This window comes from Bombina bombina, chromosome 7 (genome assembly GCF_027579735.1).
Source record: "Bombina bombina isolate aBomBom1 chromosome 7, aBomBom1.pri, whole genome shotgun sequence".
Classification (NCBI taxonomy): Eukaryota; Metazoa; Chordata; class Amphibia; order Anura; family Bombinatoridae; genus Bombina; species Bombina bombina.
Window position 1 is genome coordinate 21,730,105 of NC_069505.1, and position 23,646 is coordinate 21,753,750.

General features: G+C 32.4%; 1 protein-coding gene across 1 annotated transcript in view; it reads left to right on the forward strand.

Annotated features, from left to right (window-relative positions):
• The window catches only part of EHBP1L1 (EH domain binding protein 1 like 1), a 333,907-nt gene that overhangs the window by 295,583 nt on the left and 14,678 nt on the right, over nt 1-23,646 (forward strand). The window contains exons 14-17 of the mRNA XM_053689234.1: nt 4,248-4,302; nt 4,463-4,536; nt 4,919-5,039; nt 5,146-5,245. Of these exons, the coding sequence (XP_053545209.1) occupies nt 4,248-4,302; nt 4,463-4,536; nt 4,919-5,039; nt 5,146-5,245 (350 nt within the window). The remainder of the gene's footprint in view (nt 1-4,247; nt 4,303-4,462; nt 4,537-4,918; nt 5,040-5,145; nt 5,246-23,646) is intronic.

Sequence of the window (23,646 nt, forward strand, 5' to 3'; positions counted from 1 at the left end):
TTGATATTCTTAAATCCTAACACTCAACTCTCTCTGTTTTGGTGATTAGGCTATCATCTTTTTATTCAGGGGGCCTCCTTTTGTTCATCTTTCCTGGACTGTATTCTTAATGGATGCAAGTCTTACAGGTTGGGGAGCTGTCTGAGGGTCTCTGACAGCGCAAGGGGTTTGGAAACTTCAAGAGGCGAGGTTTCCAATCGATATTTCAGAGCTCTTTCAGGCTTGGCCTCTTTTAGGGGAGAACTTTTCATTTTTGATTTCAAACAGACAATATCACAACTGTGGCATACAGTATGTCAATCATCAAATAGGGACTCACAGTTTCTCAGCAATTAAGAAGTATCTTGAATACGTTTCTTAGATGGAATTCATCTCCTGTCTAATTTCTACGATTTTTATTTCAGGTTTAGACATTGGGAGGTGGATTATCTCAGCCGTCAGTCTTTACATACGGGAGAGTGGTATCTCTATACACATATGTTTTCTCAATTTCCCAGGTACCTGTTCAGGTCCAGGGATCCTCAGGCAGAAATGGTGGATGCATTAGCAGTGTCTTGGTTTTGCAACCTGACTACATCTTTCTGTCTCTGTTTTTTTCTTCCAAGGGTGATTTACAAGATATATATATTGATAGCATCAGCATGGCCTCACAGTTTTGGTATGTGGATCTTGTTCAGATGTCCAGTTGTCATCCTTGGCGCTTTCTCTTTGGCCAGCCCTCTTGTTTTAGGGGCTATTTTTCCATCGGGATCTCAAATGACTAATTTGATGGTATGGAAATTGATTTGTGTTTAGTCATAGAGGTTATTTTATGGTGTTCTTCTCATAAATTCTCCTGGCATTCTTTTAGAATTCCTAGGATTTTACAGTTTTTTCAGGATGGTTTGGATAAGTTTGTCTGCAAATTTTTTGAAGGGACAAATCTCTGTTCTTTCTGTTTTATTTCCTAGAAAGATTGTTTAAACTTCCTGATATTCACTGTTTTGTTCAGGCTTTGGTTGGTATCAAGCCTGTTCATTTATTCATTTCTCCTTTTTGGAGTCTTATTTGGTTTAAAGATTTTGCAGGCTCTTTCTTTTGAGCCTATTGGGGAAATTTATCAATCCTTCAACCGCAAATACGCTGGAATTCCACAGCGTAATTGTGGCGAGCTTGATCCGACCGAGTTATCAAAGCCTACAGACCGGCAAAAGTTGAAATCTGTGACGTAACATACGATCCGCCGGTCTCAATCCGACACAGATCGATGCTTACTTCATTACAGATGTTCCGAATACACATTCGACTCTATTTGACACTTTTTAAAAGTTATCAAATAGTTAACCGGTATGCTCGCGGCTATTCCGGCCCAGCGTACCTGGTTTTCAATCCGCCACCCTGGAGGCCGCGGATGCCATAGGAATCAATAGGATTCTGAAAGCAGCAAAAGCTTATGTTCGATGCTGCCAGATATCCCATTGATTTCTGTCGTTGAAAACCAGTAATGTTTACATCTAACACCCTAACATATAAGCCCCGAGTCTCAACACCCCTAATCTGCCGCCCCGACATCGCCGCCACCTACATAATGTTATTAACCCCTATTCCGCAGCTCCCCAACACCTCCACAACTAAATAAAGTTATTAGCCCCTATTCCGCCACTCCCGGACCCCGCCACAACTAAATAAAAGTATTAACCCCTATTCCACCGCTCCCGGACCCCGCGGTCACCTAAATAAACTAAATTAAGCTATTTAACCCTAAACTTAACAACCCGCTAACCTATCTTATAAGAAATTAAAACTTACCGTTAGAATTAAAATAAACTATATTAAACTATTAATTAACCTACCCTAACTATTATGCTAAAATTACATTAAACTAGCAATTAAATTAACTATATTACATATTAAAAAACCCTAACCCTACTCAAATTATTTAAATCTACTATTAAAAATTACTAAGTTACAAAAACAAACAAACACTAAGTTACAAATAAAACAAAAACTAAAAAAAACAAAACAAAACAGTATAAAAAATAAAACCGAATTACACCGAATCTAATAGCCCTATCCAAATAAAAAAGCCCCTCAAAAATAAAAAAAACCCTAACCTACAATAAACTACCAATGGCCCTTTAAAGTTAATGGTAGTGGTGTGGGAGGTTTAGGGGTTAATACGTTTATTTAGGTGGTTGCGGAGTCCGGTTGCAGCAGAATAATGGTTAATACATTTAGTGACGGCTGGGTCCGGAAGCAGCGGGATAGGGGTTAATAACTTTATTACAGTTGCGGCGGGATCCGGGAGCAGCAGGATAGGGGTTAAACATTTTATTATAGTTGCAGCATTTAGTGACAGGATATAAATAAAGTTGGGAAAAAGCCGAATAGCAGCAAGATCGATGACTGCTAGTTAACAACAGTCAGATGCTCATTGCCCCATACTTGGTGCGCAGCTTTTTGTCGGCTTTTTTTTATAAATATGGAGATCGTATTCAGGTCCGCGGCACTGATGTTAGGCGAGCGTATTGGCGCCGGCGAATGCAGCATAGTTGAGGCTTTGATGAATATCCCCCTATATTTTCTTTGAAGATTATCTACTTTCTTGGAAAGTGTTGTTTCTTTTGACTATCTCTTCTGCTACAAGAGTTTCTGATTTATCATCTCTCTCTCGTGTTTGTCTCATTATCTGATTTTTTTTCATCTAGATCTTGTTTTGTGGACTTCTTTTTTTCCTAATGTTGTTAATTTGAACAACATTAGTAGAGAAATTGTTGTTCCTTCTTTGTGTCCTAATCCTAAAGAATTCATTGAGAGTTCTTTACAGCCTTTGGATGTGGTAAGAGCTTTGTAATTCTATATCAAGGTTACTAGGATTTCAGAAGACTTCTAGTCTATCTGCTGGTTTTCTGGGTCCAGAGAAGGTTAGAAAGCCTCTGCCATTTTTTTGGCATCCTTGTTAAAGCTTTTGTTTCTCAAGGCTTATTTGGAGGCAGGGCAGGCTCCGCCTCAGAGATTTACAGCTCATTCTACTAAGTTCAGTCGCCATTTCTTGGGCTTTTGGTTGAACAATTTTGCAAATCAGTAATTTGGTCTTTGCATACTTTTATATTTTTTACCATTTTGATGTATTTTGCTTCTTCTGAAGCAGTCTTTGGTAGAAAAGTTCTTCAGGCAGCTGTCTCAGTTTGATTCCACTGCTTTTAATTTAAGTTTTTTTTAAGAAAAACTAAATTATTGTGTGGCTTTAATTTCTCAGTGGAAATAGCTGTTGTTATTTTATCCCTCCCTCTCTAGTGACTCTTCTGTGGACTTCCACATCTTGGGTATTTCTATCCCATACGTCACTAGCTCATGGACTCTTGCCAATTACATGAAAGAAAACATAATTTATGTAAGAACTTACCTGATAAATTCATTTATTTCATATTGGCAAGAGTCCATGAGACCCACCCTTTTTATGGTGGTTATGTTTTTTTTTTGTATAAAAGCACAATTATATTTCCAGTTCCTCTTTTTGTATGCTTTTTTTACTCCTTTTTGTTATCACCTAACTACTTGGCTATTCGTTAAACTAAGTTGTGTGGTGGCATTTGAAGTTTGGGAAACTTTGCCCCCTCCTGGTAGGAATGTATGTCCCATACGTCAGTAGCTCATGGACTCTTGCCAATATGAAAGAAATTAATTTATCAGGTAAGTTCTTACATAAATTATGTTTTTTGCTCCCTGGTGCCTACCTAACCTAAAGATATATATATATATATACATACTTATATACATACATATATAAACACGTACAGCAGACTCACACATATATAAATACATACACACAGATACATAAACACACACACACACACACACATATATATATATATATATACACACACACACACACACATATATATATATATATATATATATATATATACACACACACATATATATATATATATACACACACACACACAGGGGTGGAAAAATATCACTATAGTTTACTACCAAGGGGTTAGCCCAAGTGGAAAAGTTACAAGTCCACTCAATGTTAAAGATAGTAAAAAGTAAAATTTCTAAGTCGCCTGGGACTAACGGAACACTTGAAATTTCAAGCACATACACACACATATATATATATATATATATATATATATAAAAACACATACAGTAGAGATCTCCCCAGTGAAAGCTTTGAGTCAACAGCATTTGTCTTCTCAATCACTTTGTTTTATCACCTGTACATTTCATCCTTCTCTGAATTTCATTTTCTCCAGGAGACAGAACAAAGCCACGAGGCACCTGCCAGGCCTTCATCACAAATTATCGGTGGTTAGTACCATAAAGAGGGATCTTTTTCTTTCTCATTTCCTTAGCCCACTTAATAGTTGTATTTCTCTATCTCTTCCTCTTTCATTTTTTATCCATTTATATCTTATGTTTATTTCTTCTGTACATAATTATCTTCCTTTCTATACTCTGTGTCTTTCAGAGTCATCTGCTGCATCGTCCGTGTCTGCGCCAGTTGTCACCGCAGAAGTTTCAGTAAAAGAAGATGATGCACCAGTAAGTCCCAAGTCCAGTAAAACTCTCAGTCTCTGTGGATTTCTCTTTCATTCATTTTCATTTTATTTCCCTTCTTCAACCACCACTCTGTGTTTGTTTTCATTTCCTTATTTCAAGAACCATCTTTTTTTGTGTTTGACCCATGTTCCAATCCATTAGCATCTACGCAAACATTACATATTCAACATTGGCAGTATTCAATTCTTCAACAGTATAAATAACAAAAGATAAGAATAAACTCATGGGATCATTTTAGTTTGCCGTCTTCTCTGTGTTTCATCCTTCGTCTATTGTTTATTTCCATTCTTTGCATTAAAGATGATTATTACGTTTGTTGAGTTCATGTCAAGCAGATTTTCTTCCTCCCTCTCTTTGTCGCTAGCGTCTGAGAGATACCAGTCAGTATGTCACCTCTGAACTTGCGGCGCTAGAAGATGAGCAGAAAGAAATTGATACAAGAGCCGACATATTAGAAAAAGACCTCCGGCAACTGATGGAATCTGGTAATGAAAGACTTGTTATTGTGGAGGATATGGAGAAATAAATAACATTTAAGAGCAGACAAATTATCAGCCTTAGAGAAATAACTATATTGTTCTTCTACCACAGGCTCAGATAAGGAAGCAGAAGAGGCGCTGATCCAAGAATGGTTTTCATTAGTAAATCGAAAGAACACTTTGATACGCAGACAGGATGAGCTACAGATAATGTGAGTAGTATAAACTAAAGCGCGTTTAAATGCATTTTATTAAAGGGATATTATACAGTAAATATATGCTACACATAATGATGCATTCAGAGCTTCCTTAGAATAATATGTAGCTGTATTTTTACCAGTATATTAGTTGTTTAAATATTGATGATGTAAGTGTAAAAGTTTAGTTTCTATAAAGTACTCTAGATTCTATAATATAAGTAATGGTGGCCTCCGTGTTTGAACTAGTTTTCTATTTATCTCTGTCTTCTGTGTAGAACAATTAGGCAAATATATATACAGTGCCCTCCACTGATATTGTCACCCTCGGTAAATATGTGCAAAGAAGGCTGTGAAAAATTGCCTTTCTTGTTTAACCTTTTGATCTTTTGTTAAAAAATACACAAAAATACTCTGCTCTCATGGATATCAAACAATTCTAAACACAACACAGGTTTATCGAAAAAAAAATAAAAAATCTTTCTTAAATATATGTGTGGCACAATTATTGGAACATTTTAGTCAATACTTTGTGCTACCTCTCTTTGCCAAGATAACAGCTCTGAGTCTTCTCCTAAAAATGCCTGATGAGGTTGAAGAATACATTTTTATTATTATCGATTATTTGTAGAGCGCCAACAGATTCTGCAGCGCTAATACATGGCAAGGGATCTGAGACCATTTCTCCATACAGAATCTCTCCAGATCCATCAAATTTTGAGGTCGACGCTGTAGATCTCTCCTCTTCAGTTCACCCCACAGATTTTCTATGGGGTTCAAGTCAGGGGACTGGGATGGCCGTGGCAGAACTTTGATTTTGTGGTCAGTAAACCATTTTTGTGTTGATTTTTATGTATGTTTTGGATCATTGTCCTGCTGGAAGATCCAACCATGGCCCATTTTAAGCTTTCTGGCAGTCAGGTGTTCTTTTAATATCTGTTGATATTTGATAGAGTCCATGATGCCATGTAGCCTAACAAAATGTCCAGGTCCTCTGGCAGAAAAACAGTCCCAAAACATTAAAGAGCCACCACCATATTTAACCGAGGGCATGAGGTACTTTTCTTTCATGTAATTAGCAAGAGTCCATGAGCTAGTGACGTATGGGATATACATTCCTACCAGGAGGGGCAAAGTTTCCCAAACCTCAAATGCCTATAAATACACCCCTCACGACACCCACAAATCAGTTTTACAAACTTTGCCTCCTATGGAGGTGGTGAAGTAAGTTTGTGCTAGATTCTACGTTGATATGCGCTTCGCAGCAGGCTGGAGCCCGGTTTTCCTCTCAGTGTGCAGTGAATGTCAGAGGGATGTGAAGAGAGTATTGCCTATTTGAATTCAATGGTCTCCTTCTACGGGATCTATTTCATAGGTTCTCTGTTATCGGTCGTAGAGATTCATCTCTTACCTCCCTTTTCAGATCGACGATATACTCTTATATATACCATTACCTCTACTGATTCTCGTTTCAGTACTGGTTTGGCTTTCTACTACATGTAGATGAGTGTCCTGGGGTAAGTAAATCTTTATTTTTTTGTGACACTCTAAGCTATGGTTGGGCACTTTTATATAAAGTTCTAAATATATGTGTTTAAACATTTATTTGCCTTGATTCAGGATGATCAATATTCCTTATTTCAGACAGTCAGTTTCATTATTTGGGATAATGCATATGAATAATTCATTTTTTTCTTACCTTAAAAATTAACTTTTTTTCCTGTGGGCTATTAGGTTCGCGGGGGCTGAAAATGCTTCATTTTATTGCGTCATTCTTGGCGCGGATTTTTTTGGCGCAAAAATTTTTCTTTGTCATTTCCGGCGTCGTACTTGTCGCCGGAAGTTGTTTGTGATTGCGTCATTTTTTTGACGTTTGCGCCAAAAATGTCGGCGTCGCCGGATGTGGCATCATTCTTGGCGCCAAAAGCATTTAGGCGCCTAATAATGTGGGCGTCTTTTTTGGCGCTAAAAAATATGGGCGTCATTATTGTCTCCACATTATTTAAGTCTCATTGTTTATTTGCTTCTGGTTGCTAGAAGCTTGTTCATTGGCATTTTTTCCCATTCCTGAAACTGTCATTTAAGGAATTTGATAGATTTTGCTTTATATGTTGTTTTTTCTATTACATATTGCAAGATGTCTCAGATTGACCCTGGATCAGAAGCTACTTCTGGAAAAACGCTTGACTGAGTTCAGTCCTACCAAAGCTAAGTTCATTTATTTTAAATGTTATGAATGTTTATCATTAGCTATGGTTTGTAATAGGTTATCATGATAAACTTTTACATGCAGAATCCATTAGTATTTATGCTTTATATATTGCCATTCTTTTTACATCTTATGTACAAGAAATATTTAGAAGATTTTTAAGAAATATTTTTCTGATTCTATTTTAAAGGCTTTGTCTGACTTTGTGCCTTCTAATAAAATTTTTAGGTCTTTTTCAAACTTCTTTTTTATTGAAGTTTCAAATGACCAACAACATACTGATTTATCCTTCTCTGATGATGTTTTTTCTCAATCAGAATTTTCTTCATCAGATATTGACACTAACAAATCTACTTTTTTATTAAAGTACATTTGTTCTTTGTTGAAAAGGTGTTGATTATTTTGGACATTAAGGTAACTAGTTCTTTTTCAAGACTAGCTAACACTATTTCTGCTTATTTATTCTTCTGTGTTTTCAGAGGTTTTTTCCAATTCCTTATACTAGGGAATGGAATAGGCTGAGAATTTTCTTTTATTCCTTCTTCAAAGGTTTTAAACGATACCCTTTGCCGGCAGTTTAATTCAATTTGGAGGGTTCTCCAATTTATTGGGGCTATCTCTACTCCTACTAATTATGCTATTGTTTCTATAGCAAAATAGTATTTATTTTCCTTTAGATGGTTGTATCTTATTTATGGAAAATTATTTAGTTTCAGGTACCTTTCTTGGACCTGTGATTTATTTGGATGTTGCAATTGCTTCAGTTTTTCTGTTTACTTTAAGATCAAGTATCAGATTATGATTTATTTTAGCATTGTTAAAGGGACAACATTTACTAGACTAGGTGCTGTTGCATTTGTCTTGTTGTTTTGCATTTATTGATTATGCAAGTCCACTGTATTGTCTGGTCTTTTAACTATCATGCTAATAATTTCATTTGTGTCTTCATTTTATTGAATATTTTCGCAAATGAGGTTTAATATATGTCTTTAGCTGTTTGAGCTAGAAGAATTTTGTGATTTCTAAAAATCCATATTTCTTTTGTTCTAAGATAATCAATTATTTGTTTTATAATTGGATTCAATTTTTAACTGTTACTCTGGGCTTCAAGATTGAGTTCTAAGACTAAAACTTTAAGCTTATACTAATTTGGTTGTTCTTATTAAGGAATGAATTCCTGAATTCTTTCCCAAGTAACATGTTTTTAATTGGAAATTTTTTCAGTTCGAAATCAGCTCCCTTAAATTGCGATGTATGTGCCGTATTGCAGCTTGGCTGGCAAGGGGCAGGTTAAGACTTTTTTGAATTTTATTTGGTTCTATTCGGTCCAAATTTCTTTGATTTTATTCCAGTTAGGCTAACACTTTCTTTAAGTGTGTGTTTCGGTCCTATCTATTTTGGGTACTGTTGAAGCATGGCTGGTCACCCGTGGGGTTCAAGCGCTGCTCAGACCTGGAATCTTCTGGGGTATTTCTTCCAGTTCCATTTTTAGGAACTGGGTTTTGGAGTTTTTATTCAAACTATTCTGCCTTTTTTTGGTCAGTGATAGCATTATTTGTTTTCATTAGATACAATAAATGCATATTTTTTCTGTATTTATTCAGATTATTTTCTAAGGATGCGGAATCTCATATGATTCACTTTGTTCTTCAGGACATAGTTAGAGGATCTTTTTTTCAAAAGCTCTTGATTCCTCTCACAAGGGTCACCTTTTTTAGGTTTCCAGATAGTTTGTGTCACTGTCTTTGTCTTTATCAGACAAGGGACAATTTTATTGGGTTCCGTCTGTCGGTACCTTTAGTCTCTATTATTTCCTTCAGTTGCTATATATGCATAGAAGTTTTAGGTCTTATGGCCACAGCATTGGATTCAATTCCCTTTGCTCATTTTCAATAGACAGAACCTTTCCAGTCTTTTATTCTGAATTATGGTGCAGGGATTCTAGGATTTCGCATTTTAAATCTTCAAATCCTAATATTTATCTCTCTTGATTTGGTGGTTAAGATCACCATCATTTAGTTCTCAACCTGGACCATGATCTCTACAGATGTGAGTCATTTTTGTTGGGAGGCTGTCTGAGGATCTCTGTCAGCACAAGGGGTTTGGAAATCTCAGGAGGCGAGATTACCATTTGATATTTTAGAACTCCGTGTTTTCTCAGAGTTTTTCAGTTAGTTTCTTTTTGAGGAAGAGACATTTATTGTTTTTCAGACAATATCACAACTATGGTGTATGTCAATCATCAGGGTAGGACTATCAGTCCTTAGGCTGTGACAGAAGTGTCTCGGATATTAGCTTAGGCTAAATCCAGCTCCTATCTAAATTCTGTGTTTTTTTTCCCAGGTATAGATATTTGGGAAGCGGATTATCTCTGTTAATCAAGCTTTACATCCGGGAGAATGGTCTCTCATACCCAGATATGTTTTTCAATTTTTCAGATGTGAGCATTTCTAGAAATAGATCTGTTGGCATCTCATCTGAATAAAGAACTTCCCAGGGGCCTATTCAGGTCCGGGGATCCTCAGGCGGAAGTAGTGTATGCATTGACATTTCTTTGGAAATTGTCTTTTTGCCTATTTCTTTCCGCCTCTATTTCTTCTTCCAAAATGATTTCCAAAATTCTTATGGAGTATTTGTTTGTTATGCTGGTGGCCCCAGCATGGCCTCTCAGGTTTTGGTATGCGGATTTCATTCGGATGGCCAGTTGCCAACCTTGGACACTTCCGTTTAAACCAGACCTTCTTTCTCAAGGCACATTTTTTCCATCAAGATCTCAAATCATTAAATTTGAAGGGATGGAGATTGAACGCTTGGTTTCAGGCTCGTAAATCTGTCTCTAGAAAGATTTATTATTGAGTCTGGAAGACCTACTTTTCTTGGCATTCTTTTAAAATTCATAGAATTTTATTATTTTTTTCAGGTTGGTTTGGATAAGGTTTTGTCTGCAGTTCTTTGTTAGGACAAATCTCTACTCTTTCTGTTCTTTTTTCACAGAAAGATTGCTAATCATCCTGATATTCATTGTTTTGTTCAGGCTTTGGTCCGTATCAAGCCTGTCATTAATTCAATCTCTCTTCTTTGGAGTCTCAATTTGGTGCTGAGGGCTTTACAGGCTCCTCCGTTTGAAACTATGCATTTTCTGAACATTAAATTACTTTCTTGGAAAAGTATTGTTCCTTTTGGTTATTTCTTCTGCTAGAAGAATTTTTGAGCTATCTGCTCTTTTTTGTGAATATCTTTTTCTGATTTTTCATCAGGATAAGGCAGTGTTACTTCCTGATAGTCATCATTTTTTTCAGGTTTTGATTCGTATCAAACCTGTCATTAAGCCAATTTCTTCTCCTTGGAGTCTTAATTGGGTTCTGAAGGTTTTTCAGGCTCTTCTATTTGAGCATATGCTTGCTCTGGACATTAATTACTTTCATGGAAAGTATTGTTCTTTTTGGACATCTCTTCAGCTAGAACAGCTTTTGAATTATCTGTTCTTTCTTGTGAATCTCTTTTTTCTAATTTTTTTCATCAGGAAAAGGTGGTTTTTGCTGTCCTCATTTCAATTCTTACCTAAAGTTGTAAATTCTAACAAACATTAGGAAGGAATTATTGTTTTCCTAAGACTTCTTTGGTGAGATTCTTACTTTCTATGTTGAAGCTATTCAGATTTCAGATAGACTTCTAGTCTATTTTTTATCTTTTCTAGTTTTAGGAAGGTCAAAAGCTTCTGCCATTTATTTGGCATCTTGCTTAAACTTTTGATTCATCATGCTTATTTGGAGTCGGGTGGATTCCCGCCTCGGAGGATTATGGCTCATTCTACTAGGTAAGTTTCTACTTCCTGGGCTTTTTAAAGAATGAAGCTTCTGTTGATCAGATTTGCAAAGCAATGACTTGGTCTTCTTTGCATATTTTTACTATGTTCTACCATTTTGATGTTTTCTCTTCTTAGAAGCAGTTTTGGTAGAATGGTACTTCAGGCAGCTGTCTCAGTTTGATTCTTCTGCTTATAATTTCAGTTTTTTTCATTATAAAAATTTAAACTTTTTTGATTTGGGTAGTGGATTCATTTTTCAGCGGAATTGGCTGTCTTTATTTTATCCCTCCCTCTCTAGTGACTCTTGCGTGGAAGTTCCACATCTTGGGTAGTCATTATCCCATACGTCACTAGCTCATGGACTCTTGCTAATTACATGAAAGAAAACATAATTTATGTAAGAACTTACCTGATAAATTCATTTCTTTCATATTAGCAAGAGTCCATGAGGCCCACCCTTTTTTGTGGTGGTTATGATTTTTTTGTATAAAGCACAATTATTCCAATTCCTTATTTTTTTGATGCTTTCGCTCTTTTCTTATCACCCCACTTCTTGGCTATTCGTTAAACTGAATTGTGGGTGTGGTGAGGGGTGTATTTATAGGCATTTTAAGGTTTGGGAAACTTTGCCCCTCCTGGTAGGAATGTATATCCCATATGTCACTAGCTCATGGACTCTTGCTAATATGAAAGAAATGAATTTATCAGGTAAGTTCTTACATAAATTATGTTTTTCATATGGCTACCTCTCTGTTTGTGCCAAACCCACCTCTGGTGTTTATTGCCAAAAGACTCTATTTTGGTTTCATATGACCATAGAACCTGATCCTATTTGAAGTTCCAGTGGTGTCTGAGTTTGGTTTTGGATGAGAGTAGAGGCTTTTTTCTTGAAAATCTTAAAAACAACTTGTGGTGATGTAGGTGATGTCAGATTGTAGTTTGGAGACTTTCTGACACCAAGACACAACTAACTTCTGCAATTCTCCAGCTGTGATCCTTGGAGATATTTTGTCCACTTGAATCATCCTCTTCACAATGCGTTGAGACAATATAGACACACGTCCTCTTCCAGGTTGATTCATAACATTTCCAGTTGACTGGAACTTCCTTATTATTGCCGTGATGGGGGAAATTGGAATTTTCAATGCTTTTGATACTTTTTTATAACTACTTCTCATTTTGTCTCAACAAACTTTTGCCGCACATCACAGCTATATTCCCTGGTCTTACCCATTGTGATGAATGACTAAGGGAATTTGGCCAATGTGTTACCTGATATTTATACACCTGGGTACTGAAAAATATCAATGGGAATTTACTTCAAATATATTTTTCTCATATGAATTCATAGGGTTGCCAACAATTGTGCCACACACATATTTAACAAAGATTTTTGTATTTTATTTTTTTAATAAACATGTGTTGTGTTTGCAATTGTTTGATATTCATGAGAGCAGAGTATTTTTGTGTATTTTCTTTTTAAAAAGATCAAAATGTTAAACAATAAAGAAAAATTTTCACAGCCTTAGAATTTAAACAGCAGATTTACAAATAGGGATAAATTAGGAATTGAATTTTGAAATTAGAATTGTAGATTATATGTTCTCCTTGATATTTATTCTTCAGAAAATCTCCATAGAACAAACTTTAACATTCAAATTTCAAATTTAATATTTATTTAAAAATGTAAATGTAATATTTCAAAGGTTAAATAAAATGAAAATACTTTGTTTTGTTAATTACATAAATTCAATGTTTTTAATAGATTATAGGCTAGATTACAAGTGGAGCGCAAAATTATTGTTTGCCCGCAAATGGGCAAACTTGCCCATTTGCGGGCACATGATAATTAACGAGCCATTACAAGTGGCAGGTTATTGCTACTGTGAGCTCGCTGTAGCAATTAGCGCTCAGAAAATTAACCAGAGATCAGATCAGATTAGGAAGAAAAAAAACGGCACTGAAAAGTGCCTTTACATTGCGGTCTATGGGAACTGTTCCTAGTAAATATATATGTATATGACTACATACATATATATTTATGTGTTAATATGTGTATATACATATATATTTATGTGATACTATGTGTATATACATATATATTTATGTGTTACTATGTGTATATACATATATATTTATTTGTTACTATGTGCGTATATACATATATATATTTATTTGTTACTATGTGCGTATATACATATATATTTATGTGTTACTATGTGTATATACATATATATTTATGTGTTACTATGTGTATATACATATATATTTATGTGTTATGTGTATATACATATATATTTATGTGTCACTATGTGTATATACATATATATTTATGTGTTATTATGTGTATATACATATATATTTATGTGTTACTATGTGTATATACATATATATTTATGTGTTACTGTGTGTATATACATATATATTTGTGTTACTATGTGTATATACATATATATTTATGTGTTATTATGTGTATATATGTATATATTTATGTGTTACTATGTGTATATACATATATATTTATGTGTTACTATGTGTATATACATATATATTTATGTGTTAGTATGTGTATATACATATATATTTATGTGTTACTATGTGTATATACATATATATTTATGTGTTACTATGTGTATATACATATATATTTATGTGTTACTATGTGTATATACATATATATTTATGTGTTACTAATTGTATATACATATATATTTATGTGTTACTATGTGTATATACATATATATTTATGTGTTACTATGTGTATATACATATATATTTATGTGTTACTATGTGTATATACATATATATTTATGTGTTACTATGTGTATATACATATATATTTATGTGTCACTATGTGTATATACATATATATTTATGTGTTAGTATGTGTATATCCATATATATTTATGTGTTAGTATGTGTATATACATATATATTTATGTGTTATTATGTGTATATACATATATATTTATGTGTTACTATGTGTATATACATATATATATTTATGTGTTACTATGTGTATATACATATATATTTATGTGTTACTATGTGTATATACAGATATATTTATGTGTTAGTATGTGTATATACAGATATATTTATGTGTTACTATGTGTATATACATATATATTTATGTGTTACTATGTGTATATACATATATATTTGTGTTACTATGTGTATATACAGATATATTTATGTGTTAGTATGTGTATATACCTATATATTTATGTGTTACTGTGTGTATATACATATATATTTATGTGTTACTATGTGTATATACATATATATTTATGTGTTACTATGTGTATATACATATATATTTATGTGTTACTATGTGTATATACATATATATTTATGTATATTTATGTGTTACTGTGTGTATATACATATATATTTGTGTTACTATGTGTATATACATATATATTTATGTGTTATTATGTGTATATATGTATATATTTATGTGTTACTATGTGTATATACATATATATTTATGTGTTACTATGTGTATATACATATATATTTATGTGTTACTATGTGTATATACATATATATTTATGTGTTATGTGTATATACATATATATTTATGTGTCACTATGTGTATATACATATATATTTATGTGTTATTATGTGTATATACATATATATTTATGTGTTACTATGTGTATATACATATATATTTATGTGTTACTGTGTGTATATACATATATATTTGTGTTACTATGTGTATATACATATATATTTATGTGTTATTATGTGTATATATGTATATATTTATGTGTTACTATGTGTATATACATATATATTTATGTGTTACTATGTGTATATACATATATATTTATGTGTTAGTATGTGTATATACATATATATTTATGTGTTACTATGTGTATATACATATATATTTATGTGTTACTATGTGTATATACATATATATTTATGTGTTACTATGTGTATATACATATATATTTATGTGTTACTAATTGTATATACATATATATTTATGTGTTACTATGTGTATATACATATATATTTATGTGTTACTATGTGTATATACATATATATTTATGTGTTACTATGTGTATATACATATATATTTATGTGTTACTATGTGTATATACATATATATTTATGTGTCACTATGTGTATATACATATATATTTATGTGTTAGTATGTGTATATCCATATATATTTATGTGTTAGTATGTGTATATACATATATATTTATGTGTTATTATGTGTATATACATATATATTTATGTGTTACTATGTGTATATACATATATATATTTATGTGTTACTATGTGTATATACATATATATTTATGTGTTACTATGTGTATATACAGATATATTTATGTGTTAGTATGTGTATATACAGATATATTTATGTGTTACTATGTGTATATACATATATATTTATGTGTTACTATGTGTATATACATATATATTTGTGTTACTATGTGTATATACAGATATATTTATGTGTTAGTATGTGTATATACCTATATATTTATGTGTTACTGTGTGTATATACATATATATTTATGTGTTACTATGTGTATATACATATATATTTATGTGTTACTATGTGTATATACATATATATTTATGTATATTTATGTGTTACTGTGTGTATATACATATATATTTGTGTTACTATGTGTATATACATATATATTTATGTGTTATTATGTGTATATATGTATATATTTATGTGTTACTATGTGTATATACATATATATTTATGTGTTACTATGTGTATATACATATATATTTATGTGTTAGTATGTGTATATACATATATATTTATGTGTTAGTATGTGTATATACATATATATTTATGTGTTACTATGTGTATATACATATATATTTATGTGTTACTATGTGTATATACATATATATTGCATACTTGCCAACTGTCCAGTTTTTGCCGGGACAGTCCCGGAATTTGGGACCGGGTCCCGGGCATTTAAATGTCCCGGACTGTCCCGGCAAGAGTAGCAGGCAGCTGCAGCGCTTTTGAGTTATCTAGCGCAATCCCGTGTGTTTGCCACTCTGAGCTCCATCTCCTTTGAATTTTTCATTATCGCGCTGTCAGCACTGCGACGAGCACACCAGTGACGTCACCAGGCATCTCACGTGACCACCCCGCATTGCCGCTCACTAGAGCAGTGCACTACTGAGCCTTCCAACACACGCGGCAGCAGGAGGACACTGTCTGACAGAGCTGAGTCTGAGCTGAGAGTGTCTGTGTCGCACACCCTAAAAAAAATCATCTGCCTGACTTAGTATAGAGACAGCCGATCTGGACGAGGTGAGACTCAGCCCTAAATGAACCGGCTGCAATAAAAAGTTTTAGCCAACTGTTGATACACCGTGAATCACCAATGAATTATTTAAAAATATTAATAAAACAAATATTCTGTGACTTTTGACTACTTGTCAGACTTAGTCTGTTATGCTAGAAAAAAGGTTAATAAAAAATGACAAATTGTAAACTAACTGTGTTAGTAACAGAACCAGCAGCAGGTAGATATTAATTCCCAAATCTGAGGGGTAATTAAAAAAATGAAGTAAAGCTTCTAAATTTTTTAATTAATACCCCTGATATCAGCAAATGATCTGCCACTGTTATATACAGTTTATTTGTTATATCTGCTGGTACAGATATTTTTCAGTAAAGCTTCTTAATTTTTTAATTACCCTGGCTTATATTAGCAAATGATCTGCCACTGTTATATACAGTTTATTTGTTATTATCTGTTGGTTCTGTAAGTACAGATATTTTGCAGTAAAGCTTCTGAAGCTTTACTACAAAATATCAGTACTTACAGAACCAACATATTAGATAATGACTAATAAACTGTATATAACAGTGGCAGATTTATATATATATATATATATATATATATATATAAACACACAGAACTTTTTCTGTGTGTTTATATTAAAATATTTTTTTGTAATTTTCCCTGTTTGGGCCTTGCACCCAGGCCTGACTGGGGTTAACTGCCTGTGGCTCTGGTAACAGTGCAGCTTCCTGAGAGTGCTGGTTTGCACCCAGGGCTGTGCATGTTGCAGGGTCATAGGATGTGTACCCGGTCCGGCATGAGAGTGCTGACCCCACCCCCGTGTTTTGTATATGTTTGGGGAAATTACATAAGCCTGTGCACCCTCCATTTTTTCACAGTTGCTTTTTTTCACAGTTGTTTGATTGTGAGCCTGCATTGTGTGGCTGGTTAGGGACCCAGGTTTATTGGAAGAAACCTTGACGAGGTACCTGGGCTTTTCCCATTTGGCCAGATGCGGTAACTAATTCTTCCATTGCTGCTTTTTATCTTAGTTGAGAGCTTGTGAGTGAGTGCTGGACTTTTTCTGTGTGTTTATATTAAAATATTTTTTTGTAATTTTCCCTGTTTGGGCCTTGCACCCAGGCCTGACTGGGGTTAACTGCCTGTGGCTCTGGTAACAGTGCAGCTTCCTGAGAGTGCTGGTTTGCACCCAGGGCTGTGCATGTTGCAGGGTCATAGGATGTGTACCCGGTCCGGCATGAGAGTGCTGACCCCACCCCCGTGTTTTGTATATATATATATATATATATATATATATATATATATCAGCCCCATAACAAATAGGCGGAGCTAAATTATGCTAATTATGTAGGTTTGGTAAAGTGGGCGGTACTTTAGGGCAGGGGGTGTGGTAAAACATTTCATGCAAGTAATTGATAGCTGCAAAGTGTCCCTGGAAATTTTTTTCAAATGTTGGCAACTATGATATTTATGTTATTATGTGTATATACATATATATTTATGTGTTACTATGTGTATATACATATATATTTATGTGTTAGTATGTGTATATATATATATATATTTATGTGTTACTATGTGTGTATATACATATATATTTATTTGTTACTATGTGTATATACATATATATTTATGTGTTATTATGTGTATATACATATATATTTATGTGTTATTATGTGTATATACATATATATATTTATGTGTTACTATGTGTATATACATATATATTTATGTGTTAGTATGTGTATATACATATATATTTATGTGTTACTGTGTGTATATACATATATATTTATGTGTTACTATGTGTATATACATATATATATTTATGTGTTAGTGTGTGTATATACATATATATTTATGTGTTATTATGTGTATATACATATATATTTATGTGTTACTATGTGTATATACATATATATTTATGTGTTATTATGTGTATATACATATATATTTATGTGTTATTATGTGTATATACATATATATTTATGTGTTACTATGTGTATATACATATATATTTATGTGTTATTATGTGTATATACATATATATTTATGTGTTACTGTGTGTATATACATATATATTTATGTGTTATTATGTGTATATACATATATATTTATGTGTTACTGTGTGTATATACATATATATTTATGTGTTACTGTGTGTATATACATATATATTTATGTGTTATTATGCTTATATACATATATATTTATGTGTTACTATGTGTATATACATATATATTTATGTGTTACTATGTGTATATACATATATATTTATGTGTTATTATGTGTATATACATATATATTTATGTGTTATTATGCTTATATACATATATATTTATGTGTTACTGTGTGTATATACTTATATATTTATGTGTTACTATGTGTATATACATATATATTTATGTGTTACTATGTGTATATACATATATATTTATGTCTTATGTGTATATACATATATATTTATGTGTTACTATGTGTATATACATATATATTTATGTGTTATTATGTGTATATACATATATATTTATGTGTTATGTGTATATACATATATATTTATGTGTTATTATGTGTATATACATATATATTTATGTGTTATTATGTGTATATACATATATATTTATGTGTTAGTATGCTTATATACATATATATTTATGTGTTACTATGTGTATATACATATATATTTATGTGTTACTATGTGTATATACCTATATATTTATGTGTTACTATGTGTATATACATATATATTTATGTGTTACTATGTGTATTTGCATATATATTTATGTGTTACTATGTGTATATACATATATATTTATGTGTTACTATGTGTATATACCTATATATTTATGTGTTACTATGTGTATATACCTATATATTTATGTGTTATTAAGTGTATATACATATATATTTATGTGTTACTATGTGTATATACAGATATATTTATGTGTTACTATGTGTATATACATATATATTTATGTGTTACTATGTGTATATATACATATATATTTATGTGTTACTATGTGTATATATACATATATAGTTATGTGTTACTATGTGTATATACATATATATTTATGTGTTACTATGTGTATATACATATATATTTATGTGTTACTATTTGTATATACATATATATTTATGTGTTAGTATGTGTATATACATATATATTTATGTGTTACTATTTGTATATACATATATATTTATGTGTTACTGTGTGTATATACATATATATTTATGTGTTACTATGTGTATATACATATATATTTATGTGTTATTATGTGTATATACATATATATTTATGTGTTTATGTGTATATACAGATATATTCATGTGTTACTATGTGTATATACATATATATTTATGTGTTAGTATGTGTATATACATATATATTTATGTGTTATTATGTGTATATACATATATATTTATATATTTATGTATTATTATGTGTATATACATATATATTTATGTGTTACTATGTGTATATACATATATATTTATGTTATTATGTGTATATACATATATATTTATGTGTTATTATGTGTATATACATATATATTTATGTGTTATTATGTGTATATACATATATATATTTATGTGTTATTATGTGTATATACATATATATTTATGTGTTATTATGTGTATATACATATATATTTATGTGTTACTATGTGTATATACATATATATTTATGTGTTATTATGTGTATATACATATATATTTATGTATTATTATGTGTATATACATATATATTTATGTGTTACTATGTGTATATACATATATATTTATGTGTTAGTATGTGTATATACATATATATTTATGTGTTAGTATGTGTATATACATATATATTTATGTGTTACTATGTGTATATACATATATATTTATGTGTTACTATGTGTATATACATATATATTTATGTGTTACTATGTGTATATACATATATATTTATGTGTTACTATGTGTATATACATATATATTTATGTGTTACTATGTGTATATACATATATATTTATGTGTTACTATGTGTATATACATATATATTTATGTGTTACTATGTGTATATACATATATATTTATGTGTTACTGTGTGTATATACATATATATTTATGTGTTAGTACGTGTATATACATATATATTTATGTGTTAGTATGTGTATATATATATATATTTATGTGTTACTATGTGTATATACATAGATATTTATGTGTTACTATGTGTATATACATAGATATTTATGTGTTACTATGTGTATATACATATATATTTATGTGTTATTATGTGTATATACATATATATTTATTTGTTATTATGTGTATATACATATATATTTATGTGTTATTATGTGTATATACATATATATTTATGTGTTACTATGTGTATATACATATATATTTATGTGTTAATATGTGTATATACATATATATTTATGTGTTACTGTGTGTATATACATATATATTTATGTGTTACTATGTGTATATACATATATATTTATGTGTTATTATGTGTATATACATATATATTTATGTGTTACTATGTGTATATACATATATATTTATGTGTTACTATGTGTATATACATATATATTTATGTGTTATTATGTGTATATACATATATATTTATGTGTTAGTATGTGTATATACATATATATATTTATGTGTTACTATGTGTATATACATATATATTTATGTGTTACTATGTGTATATACATATATATTTATGTGTTACTATGTGTATATACATATATATTTATGTGTTACTATGTGTATATACATATATATATTTATGTGTTAGTATGTGTATATACATATATATATTTATGTGTTACTATGTGTATATACATATATATTTATGTGTTACTATGTGTATATACATATATATATTTATGTGTTAGTATGTGTATATACATATATATTTATGTGTTACTATGTGTATATACATATATATATTTATGTGTTACTATGTGTATATACATATATATTTATGTGTTACTATGTGTATATACATATATATTTATGTGTTACTATGTGTATATACATATATAATTATGTGTTACTATGTGTATATACATATATATTTATGTGTTACTATGTGTATATACATATATATTTATGTGTTACTATGTGTATATACATGTATATTTATGTGTTACTATGTGTATATACATATATATTTATGTGTTACTATGTGTATATACATATATATTTATGTGTTACTATGTGTATATACATATATAATTATGTGTTACTATGTGTATATACATATATATTTATGTGTTACTATGTGTATATACATATATATTTATGTGTTACTATGTGTATATTGTGGCAAACCTAGCCACTTCTGGACTATAACGTAAGAAAGCTTGTCTATAGGCTGTATATTGTGCTATGTAGATGTGACAGACCCTTCTGTCAGCACTGAAAGAGTTAACTGTGTTCAGCTTTAGCCTCAACTATTGTGCACTGTCATTAATGTTATTAATACACAGTCCATTGTTTAATCACCCTCAGAGAGCAAATGCTTAGGTGATAAGAAAAGCCAAATGTATCTTGTGTTTAAATTGTTATCAGCTTAAGCAAGGTAAATCTATTGTATCATGTCAAGGGTGTGTTCCCTTCATCTAATGTACAACATTCTTTCAACCCCCCTTCTGGGGGGGGTCAGACCTGCATAAATACTGGGCATATGAGCCTTAATAAAAGTCATTCTGTTTTAAAACCTGAAAACTGGCTGGGTTGTGAATTGCTGATTCCCTATGCAGGACATTGTTCCCTGGTGTTAACCCTTGGTATCCGGTTGGTACCGTTACAATTGGTGGCAAGCGACGGAATGAACCTTATCGCCCAGAAGAGCAACTACACAAGCCAGTAACCTCAGGAAGAGGGGGATTACTACAATACTGACTAAGATGGAAGGAGTACCAGGGACCGAAGTGAATGGAGATGGATTATTCTAAGCTAAAGAGACAAACGTTAAAGGAACTGCTAGAAGCCAGGGGAAAGATAGGCAGCAGCAAACCCAAGGCTATATTAATTGCTGAGCTGATGGAGGGAGACAGAGCTCGCAGCGCTACGCCTCCAGCAGCCATGGAGGAGACCCTATACCAGAGGGAAATGAGGACCAGGCTGGAATTTTTACCCCAACCTGTACCACGGGATATGCTATCCGTGGTAATGGCAGATGTGCAGGAGTACGTGATGGCACACAGTCCGCGGAATGCATCCTCCCGAGCAGAATCCATTTTGGACGCACTCAGCAACCCAGTAAGACCTAAAATCCCATACCATGCATTTAAAATGTTTTGTGAGGAGAAGGATGAGATCGATGGGTATTTACAGGATTTTGAGAGACTGTGCGAGTTACATGATTTGGAGCAGTCCGTATGGGTGCCGGTGCTAGCAGGCAAGCTAGCCGGTAGGGCAGCGGAAGCGTATCGCGCTGTACCCAGGGAGGACAGCAAGGATTACGCTAAAGTGAAGAGAGCGATCTTGGAAAGATATGCCATTACCTCAGAGGCATACCGGCGCAAGTTTAGAGGCCTGCGCAAGCCAGAAAGAGATTCACATGCAGAGTGGGCCCACAAGCTGGATCAAGCATCTCAAGGGTGGATACAGGCCAGCCAAGCTACCACCATGGAAGAATTGCGACAACTGATGCTGTTGGAGCAATTCTTTAACGGCTTGTCCCCAGAAGCCCAAGAATGGGTGAGAGATCGAAAACCCCTCACCTTAACCGAAGCAGCCAGATTAGCAGACCAGCATTTTGATGCCAGGAGGCACCATGGACTACAGCCTAACAACGGACGGGCGAATATACAATGCCACACCTGCAAGCAGTGGGGACATATGGCACGTGAGTGCACCCAAAATCGGAGCAGACAAGCTTGGAACCAGGTCAGACAGAACCAGGCCCCAAGGGCGGCTGCTCACCATTACCAAACGGAGCCAGCCGCTCATGAGGTGTTGAGCACCCAAGCCGAGGAACCCCTGGGAATTCTGCATGAGGTGATGTCGGTCCGGGCCGCCGATAACTGGCAACATCCCCGCCAGCTGGGGACCGTAGAGGGGAAGGAGGTCCAGGGACTTCGGGATT